Source organism: Aythya ferina (genome assembly GCF_964211825.1).
Source record: "Aythya ferina genome assembly, chromosome: 2".
Classification (NCBI taxonomy): Eukaryota; Metazoa; Chordata; class Aves; order Anseriformes; family Anatidae; genus Aythya; species Aythya ferina.
In genome coordinates this window covers 943,187-952,571 of record NC_140297.1, presented here as the reverse complement: position 1 = coordinate 952,571, position 9,385 = coordinate 943,187, and the positions used below count along the sequence as shown (strand labels likewise).

Here is a 9,385-nt window from a genome sequence, read left to right as displayed (position 1 = left end):
CTCATGTCCCAGTCCCTTTGGCCTCATCAGGACTCTGTTGGTCATCCCACCGCAGGCAGGACTGGGAAAGGGGATGGTAACAATGAGCCAGGCTCTATCAGCCCAGCAGAGGAACCCAGGGGACACAGGGCTGGAAAAAAAACACTGTCCAGGCACTCTGGCACGGCCAGCACCGCGGGGCCGAGCTCAGCCCCAGGAGCTGCATCCCCCTGAGACAAAAAGCTCACACTGCCCTGCGGGGCCAGGCCTGGCAGGAACAGTTTATTGGCAGCCCTGGTACAAAAAGTGTGGGTAGGTGCAAGCGAGGAAGCCGTGATGCAAAACCCAGCGTGCCCACAGCGCTGCCCTGCTTAGCAGCTGCCCTCCTGCGGCCCCGTGCACCCCGGTACCTCCTCGCCAGGCTGCCACGGGGGCACCCCAGCTGGGTGAGGTAGGAAGGAGGGATCTGTAGAGGACACGGGGGGGGTCTCCACACCCACCACAGACACCGGTGGGTGCTGCAGGGCCAGTGGGCGAGCAGGCGGCAGCGTCCCTGCTCCACCTCCGCAGCATTTGTGCACGGTACGGGCCAGCTCCTGGAGGTGCAGGGATAATTTTGTGTGAAACCAAGGTCTGCTTCCAGATGTCAGGGGAGAAAAAGCTTAAAAACACGACCCCCAAAGGCTGAGCACCAGCACACGCAGCAGCCCCAGAGCCGCGCTGAGCAGCGCTCCTCCAGGACGTGGCTCCTCGGATGTTGGGCACGGACACTAAGGGATGGGAGCAGCCCTTGCTGGGCTCGGTGCAGTTCTCCAGTTGTGCAAGGCACCTGGAAAAACGCTGATAAATAACAGCCAGGTGCAGCAGGGCAAGTGTGTGCAGTCATCACAGAGAGAAACACAGAGGCTGGGCGAGGGGAACGCGATCGCTCACCCGACACGGGCTTCAGAATGGAAACACTGTATTGACAGACTTTACAAAAGTTCTTACAAAACACAGTCACAAACCAGCAGCCGACGATACACAGCGGAAGAGACACTACTTACAGTCACCTTGGGAACAACACCACTGAGCTCCGAGAGAATTCAACCGATATTTACAGAGACGTCTGAAAAACTGCGGTAAGTTACCTCATACATTTAAGTGTTTTAGTTCAACAGTGAAGTATAGTGCCACACGTTTCCTTGTATTATAATAATAATAATAATTATAATAATAATAATAATTATCCTACTTCTAGATTAACTAAAAACCAAACAGCTCTTTACAGGGGTTAGGAGAAGTTCCTTTCATTTGCCTGACTTACCTGAGTGTGAGACCAAACCCAGTTAAAAAATAAAGAGTAAAATCACCTTCATGGACAAGAGTTCCTACAACAGACCAGCGGCACCGTCAGGAAACTGCAGCCTGACCGGTGCAAGCAACGTCCTTCAAAAGAACAGAGACATCCCTTCTCCGGGTCAGGTACCCGACCGTGCCTCCGTGCGCCCACACGCTGCCCTCCCGGCTCCTCCTGCTCCAATGTCCTCAGCCCTTCCTCCTTCGCGTCCTTCCCTCCTACACCTTCTTTTTTCTCACCTTGCTCTTGGCCGCTCTCCCCTCTCTGCTTTCCTGCCTCCGACGAGTTCTGAGCCGTGCCCCTAACCACCTCCCTGCTTCGCCTCTCTTCCCTGGACCCCAGCCCCCGGGGCCGCTGTTGGAGGTGCGTCAGCGCAGCCGGAGCGGCGGCTCCCCGCCCTCCAGCCCTGCGGTGAAACGAGTGGAAAAGAACGAAAAGCGAAAGCTCGTCACTCCTGAATATGCACAACGATAGGTGGGGAAACACCTGCTAAATACAGACCCCAGAGAAGCTCTCGGGAGCGTTCCCTACGGGCAATAATCCGAACCTGCGCGGGGGACAACTAGCGCGAGGCCTGCACCGCCGTGGAAGTCCCACGTCACCCCGCGGGGCTCAAGAGGTGCCCAGGCCTTCGTGTTTTGAAGTTTCTTTTTTTTTTTTTAAGAGGAATTCCTACGATGCTTCGACAAAGCGGGCTTGGTAGCACGACCACATGGATGAGCTGCGATACAAGTTCACCTCCCATCACGCCGCACGTCCACCGGCTGGACCGTATCGTCACCGCGAGCCCTTCCGCCCGGCCACCCCGCGCGGCGCTACTGCTTCGTCTCTTTTTTCAGGCAGAAGTGGCCCGTCTGCGTGGCCGACTCCAGGTTGTGCTGCGACTCCTCCATGGGCCGGGGGTTGCGGGAGTGGATTTTCTGGTGGCAATTCAGGGACTCCTTGTAGCGAAAGTGCTTGCCGCAGACGGGGCACTGGTACGGCGTCTCCCCGGTGTGCACCCGCCAGTGCTTGAGCAGGTGGTCCCGTCGGATGAAGCTCTTCCCGCACTCGGTGCACTGGTAGGGCCGCTCCCCCGTGTGGATGCGCTGGTGCCGGATGGCTTTGGAGAGGTCTCGGAAGTCCTTCCCGCAGTAGGTGCAGGTGAGCGGCCCGTCGCCCTTCCCCGTGTGGAGCTTCTGGTGCAAGATGAGGCTGACCTCCAGGCTGAAGCTCTCCTTGCACTGCGAGCAGGTGTACGGCCTCTCCACCATGTTGTTGGCCTGGTGCCTGACGAAGCCGTACTTGAAAGCGGAGCTCTTCTCCGCGTCGGCGCGCTTGGACGCCTTGGAGCGGGACGGGCCCTGGCCTTTCGGGGAGGTTTTGGATTTCTGCCTGAAGCTCTCCCCGGGCTCCAGGGACGTGCAGGCTTCCTCCCCCGCGTGCGCTCGCTGATGGGCAGCGAAGAGCTGCTTGTCCAGGAAGCTCTGCCCGCACTCGCAGCAGATGTACGGCCCCTCCACGGCGGCCGCTTCCTCGGGAGCGTCCTTCTTGGCCAAGTCTCTCCCGCGGCGAGCGGAGCGCCTCAGCCCGTTGCCCGTCGGGGCTCTCTGCTGCGGGGTCGAGCCGCCCCGGCTCTTGCCGCTTGGCTTCATCACCTCTTCCTCCGGGTTTGAGAAAACGTCCTCCCACTTCCCTGCCAACGAGCTCGGAAGCTCAAGGCTGTCAGGACCTTCCTCCTCACACTGCTGCGCATCTGACGGGGCAGAGACATGCATGTCATTGCTTTGGGATAAGAACGGCCGTGTTATTTAGACTGCGATTCTTTTTTTTTGGGGGGGGGCAGAGGTGGCGGCTGCTTTGTGCACCCAGGAGGGTTCCTGGCACTACAGGGCTGCAAGCCCTGACCGGGAGCTGTCTGAGCAGCACTGCGATACAAATAAAGCCCAAATGTGACGACTGCTGGGGAAAGCTCAGACGCTGTGATGGTGAGACCTCTCTGTTTAGCTTGGCAAAGAGAAAAAGCAGGTTTCTCAGCAAGAGGTGAGCCAGAACATGTCACTGAGGGCGTGTGGTACAGGATAAAGGCAAAAAAAAATAAAAATAAAATAAAAGAGAGAGGGAGAGAAAGAAAGAAGGGGGATAAAACCTCTTTTTCTTCTGCGCTTGTATCTTGCCTAGGCCTGGGGCTGAATGATCTCCTGTGATATAAACGGGAACTCAAAGCTCCTGCCAAGGACCCTGGCAAACAGAGGATGAAAAGAGCACGGAGGATCTGGGGGTACAGAGGAAAGGCCTGAAAAAGCCACAGGTTTCTGCAGAGCGCGCGAAGGTGGAGGCATGCCCAGCGCCTGCGTGCACAGAGCAGACCGCTCATCGCTCCCTGTCTCGCCGCTTGCTTGTCCCTTTGCCAAATTTGTCAAGGTGCAGTTTGAAAACGGGCCCATCGGTATGGATCGGGCTGAAACTCTGGAAAAGCACCAGCCAGAGCAGTTCGGCTGCTTGCGAGGACGAGGCCAGGAAACCAGACACGTCCAAGCAGGACACAGCTTCCCCAAGCGGCTTACGTGTTCCCAGGCTTCAAAGCAGGGACCTGGGGTGACAGGCAGCGACAAGGACGTGTCTTCTGCTGCGCCACAAAGCCTGACATTTGGCTGACACAGGAAGCTGTGAAAAATATCACTTTACATACGCGTGGAAGCCTTGTAAGAACGCTGCAGCTAACGCCACCGAAGCGTGCCTGCGCTACGCCTGCTCCAGCCCATCTCCACCTCGCTGAGCCATCCGACCCCGTGCGGGTGGCCCGCGCCCCCTCGGGAGCCCTCAGCTGCTTTTGCAGCCTGCTGCTTGTGTACCGGAGCTCCTCCTGCACGCGTGCCCATCCGTCTGCAAGGGCTGAGGTCCAGCTCCACGCTGAGCCCGAGGCGAGGCTGGCAGAGACCACGGTGACGGCAGGGTCTCACGCGGGGAATGTCCCCGGCCAGAGCCAGGAGCCCGAGCCCACCTCTCTCTGCCCCTCTACCTCGGTGAAGCTTCCAACTCACATGTACTGGGGGCCTCCATGCTCTCTTCTCCCTCGGAGCCGTCGTGACTTTCAGCCAGAGTCTCCTCGTATTTACCCCACGAGCTGTCGTCGGGACCAGGAAAGGAAAACTCTGCGCACAGAAGGAAGAAGGACAGCGTGAGTTTACGCTCGCACCCCGCAGCTGCTTTCCAGGGGATTTCAGGAACGACGGCAGCAGCGGGTAGGAGCCGACGAGGAGGGCAAAGCCACCCTGACCTGGAGGACGGCGCCGGCAAAACGCGTCGGCAGAAGCCAGGAGAAGAGCACAGAGAGGCTGCGGCAGCTGTAGCTGCTTTCCATCACCCCACCGGGTCCCGGGAACTTTATGGCTCACCAGTGCTGGGGTCCGTGGGAGTTTCTCCTCCCTCAGAGTCATCCTGGTCCTCGGTGTTGGGATCCTCTCCTTGCTCGATCCGCGACAGGAGGTCGGGTTTGGAAATGGCAGTGTCTGCGTGTAAAAAAGGGATCAGAACGTTTCCTTCGCCTGGCGGGACAGAGACTCCTCGACCTTTGCCCACCAACCTTCCTTCGCTGCTGGGGAGGACGGGTAATGGAAGCAGAGGCTTGGGAAGATGCTCTCCCACACCTGCACCGCTCACCTTGTCTGGGCCCTGGGGACATGAGCGGACTGCAGGAGCACACTCTGCTCAGGTGAGGAGCACCTCCCAGCCTGCAGCGTGAGGAGGAGAATAAGAAAATGCATCTGTGCTTACCTCCAGGCTTCCTCTCTTCTCCTCTGTGCTAAGGTCCGCGGATCCATTGCAATGGGAGCTTCAGCTTGGGGACAGAACCAGAGCTGTCAGCCAGCGGCAGCAGCGGAGGTGCCCTCCCCACACGGTTCCCTCCGGCCCCGGATTGCCACAGCCAGAACCGTTCCTTCCTACTCGTCCGAGGCACAGGCTGCTTGTGGATTTTGGTGCGGGAAAGGGGAAAATCACAATCTCTCCTAGCAGGGAGAGCGGAAAACTTAATTTCGAAACAACAAGCGTTTGTCTCTGGGCATTCATTTCCACCACTGCTCTACTGGATCCGTTAGCCTTATGCGAGGAGCTCGCCTCCAAACCCAGTTACTCAAACCAAGGAAACCTTCAGATTAAGCACAGATACATTTTTCTAAGCTCCAGGCTCAGACCCACAGATCCCTTCCAGCAGGACCGTTACGTTCCTGTGCACCCAGAGGAGGATGCAGGATTGTTTTTTTGAACGGGAGAACGGGGGCAGTATTTATCCTTTACCTTTTTCCTTTGCGCACAAGAACCATCTACATGAGTAAAAAAGAATGAAAAAAAAAAAAAGGAAGAAAAACAAGAAAAAAAAAGGATGAAAGGCCCTGGATTGCCTGGAGGGCGGGATGGGTGTCTACCAGGGATGTCAGTGCTCCCAAGTGCTGCAGGAGGATGCTCAGCCAAGGCAAAGACCATTTCGCAAAACAGGCAGGTGCTCCGAAACCCTTGTGAGGGCAGCACGCCTCCAGAGGTGCAGCACAGGCATGGCCCACAGCCAGCACTGGAAGGCGCCCGCAGGGCACGATCCTGCAGCCTCGAACGCACTGCCCCGAGCCCTCCGGCTCTCCCGGAGAAGCAGACATGAAAACATTTGGGGACAGAGACGTTCCCCGGCACGAGGCTGGGGCTGGGCAGAGCGCTCAGGTGGACAAACCTCGCCCTGCTTCCCCTGGGCTGGAAGGGATGGGTGATCCCCTACAGACGGGGCTGGAAGGAACCCGAGGCAGGGCACCCCCCTGCTGCTTGCACTCGCCCGAAGCGGCAGCGCGCCGATGCCCCCAGCGCAGTGGATCTGTGGACCTTTGCGGGACCAGGAAACTCCCCGTTCTCCCCATCGTCGCTGGGCTTGAGGGTCTCTCGCTTCCCCCTCCTCACTACCCAGGTCCTCGCCCAGCTCCTACCGGCCACGGAGACCGTCAGCGAGACGGGGTCACTGCGGTGATGCTCACACCATCCGTCCCTCGTGCACCTAGCACCATGAGGAGCCGTCAGAAGCCAGCACAAGCCCTGACCAGACCCGCTCAGCACCCTCCCTCCCCGATCCGCCAGGCACAGCCTGGCCCTGGAAGACCTGGGACAGCAGCAAGCGCGGGGCAAACCCCAGCCAGACTTTACCCATGGAGATCACGGCCTCGTAGTTGCCTTTCATGATGTGCCTGTAGAGCTCTTTCTGCCACTCGTTCAAGTTCTTCCACTCCTCCTCCGAGAAGCTAAATGAAGCGTCGCTGAACGCCACGGGGACCTGCAATTAGAAGCAACGTATGCTCGGCTGTTTTGCCTCTTGCTGAAGAAAACATCTGGGGATGTTTCCTCATTCAGACTCCTACACGTCTCGTTCCTGCCCCGTGTCTCAGCACAGGCAGCCCGGTGAAGGGACGTGGTGGGGTTTTCCCCCCTCACCTGCCCACCCCTCGTGCCCCATTCACCCTCCCCGTGCTGCAGGCAGTGCCTCTCGCCGGGCACAGGCTCATTTCTCATTTTTTTTTTGCTGCAATTCTGCAGAAACCACCTCCAAAGAGGAACTGGGCGCACTGGGCAGGCACGTGGGGCTGAGCCACGCTGTGCCACGCTCGGCGTGATTCCAGCACCATCCAGAGCCGGGAATCCACGGCCCCGCACTGGGTTTGAGCACCACAGATGGGTGCTGAGGGGCACGTAACCCCACAAAAAGACCCAAAAGGACCCAAAAGGACCCAAAAGGACCTGTGCTGGTGCTCAGCGAGCAGGCAAGCCCTGTGGTGCTGGGCCAAGCTGCACCACTGGTGTCCTTCAAGGGGGCTGCCGCTGTGGGCTTCCGTGCCCCGTATAGGGGTCGGGGCAGCGGCACGGGGGGCAGCGGGCACCGTTACCTTGGGGACCTCCCCCTTGGCACCGGGGGGCAGGCGCAGGATCCAGAAGTTCCTGTTCCTCAGCAGGTTCTCCATGTTCTCCAGGCGCTTCTGCAGCTGCCCGTACTCCTGGATGAGGGTGCCCAGCGCCGTCCACTTGCTCTCCAGCTGGTTGCCGAACTCCACGGCCGTCTTCTCGCAGCCGATCAGCTTGGTCTCGGCCATCCGCATCCGGCCCTCCAGGTTCATCAGCTGCGCCGCCTGCGCGTCCACCTTCCTGTCCACCGCCTGCACCTCGGTCACCAGCGTCAGGGACAGCTCGGCGGTGGCCGGCAGCTCGGCCTCGCCGCCGGGGCCCTCCTCGGGGGCTGCCAGGGGCTGCTCCAGGGCCAGCTCCTGGGGCTCCATGGCCCACTCCAGGTCCTGCGGGGAAAGGAGGGGACGAGGCCGAGCTTTGCACCGCTGCAGGCACCCCCGAAGGGGGGGGGGGATTTTGGGGGGTGGGAACCGTGCGCTTACCTGCGCGGGGGCCCAATCGGCCATGGCCCGTCGGGGGGCGGCGGAGGGGAGAAGGAGCGCGGGGGGCGAAGGGGGGAGAAGGGCGTCCGGGGGGAGTCGGGGGGCGTCGGGGGGGGGGGCGGCACCGTCTCAGCAGCGGCAGCAGCGGCGGCGGCGGCTTGGGGCGGGCAGGGCGGGCAGCGCGGCCATGCCGAGAGCGCGGCGCACGCTGGGAGGCGAGGAGGAGGAGGAGGAGGAGGAGGAGGAAGAGGAGGAGGAGGAGCAGCGACCCCTGGTGGGGATGGGGGGAGGTGGGGGGGGTGCTGCGCCGGGCGGTTGAGGGGGGGGAGCGGGGACGGTGTGGCAGACGGTGGTGCGACTGCAAAACGGTGCGGCAGGAGGTGCTGCGGCACCTGACGCTAAAACAGCAAACGCTGCAACTGCAAACACTGCAACTACAAACGCTGCGACTGCAAACGCTGCAACAGCCAACGCTGCAACTGCAAATGGTGTAGCTGCAAGCGGTGTGAATTGCAAGCACGGCAATGCAACACCCAGCGCTGTGACTGCAAGCACCCTGTGCTGTGACACCTCACTAACACCTCACACTGCAACGCCAAACGCTGCAAAAGCCAACACTGCAAAACCCAGCGCTGCAACTGCAAGCACTGCAACACCCGGTGCTGCAACACCCGACACTGCAACTGCAAACGGTGCGGCTGTAAGTGGTGTGAATTGCAAGTGCTGCAATTGCAAGATGTGTGGCACTCAGCACTGCAACAGCTGACACTGCACAACCCAGTGCTGCAACTGCAAACGGTGCGACACCCGGCACTATGACACCCGGTGCTGTAACTGTGAATGGAGTGACAGATGGTGCTGCAACACCCGGCACTGCAAGTGTGAACACTGCAACAGCCAGCACTGCAACTGCAAACAGTGTGACAGCCGGTACTGAAACACCCAGCACTGCAACACCCAGCACTGCAACAGCAAATGCTGTGATTGTAAACACTGTGACACCAAGCACTGTAACACCCAGTGCTGCAAACTGCAAATGGAATGACAGCTGGTGCTGCAACACCAGCACTGCAACACCCAGCACTGCAACATCTGGTAGTGCAACAGCAAATGCTGCAACTGTAAACACTGTGACACCTGACACCGCAACAGCTATCACTACAACTGCAAGCAGTGCAGCTGCAAGCAGTGAAAATTGCAAACAGTGCAACACCTGGCACTGCAACACACAATGCTGCAACTGCAAACACTGCAACAGACAACACCGCAACACCCAACATTGCAACAGCCAACACTGCAACTGCAAACAGTGCAGCTGCAAGCAGTGAGAATTGCAAACAGTGCAACACCTTGTGCTGCAACACCCAATGCTGCAACTGCAAACACTGCAACAGCTGACACAGCAACTGCAAATGGTTTGGCTGCAAGCGGGGTGACACCCGGCACTGCAACAGCCAGCACTGCAAAACCCCATGCTGTAACTGCAACCACTGCAAAACCCAGCGCTGCAACACCGCACACTGCAATGCCTGACACCTCAACAACAAATGCTGCAACAGCCAACACTGCGGCTGCAAACAGTATGGCTGCAAGCAGTGTGAATTGCAAGCACTGCATTTGCAAGCTGTGTGGCACCTGGCACTGCAACAGCTGACACTGTAGCATCCAGTGC

The 9,385-nt window shown here is 59.3% G+C and overlaps 1 protein-coding gene across 1 annotated transcript; it reads right to left on the bottom strand.

The window, feature by feature from the left end:
• Positions 1–923: 923 nt before the first annotated feature.
• On the bottom strand, positions 924–7,809 carry LOC311431551 (zinc finger protein 783-like). The gene is made up of 6 exons (XM_084509111.1): positions 7,714–7,809; positions 7,216–7,617; positions 6,482–6,608; positions 4,696–4,809; positions 4,342–4,452; positions 924–3,053 (listed from the first exon to the last, which is right to left on the bottom strand). The coding sequence occupies exons 1-6, from the start codon at positions 7,735–7,737 to the stop codon at positions 2,134–2,136; spliced, it is 1,698 nt and encodes a 565-aa protein (XP_084365237.1). The 5' UTR covers positions 7,738–7,809; the 3' UTR covers positions 924–2,133.
• Positions 7,810–9,385: the final 1,576 nt, after the last annotated feature.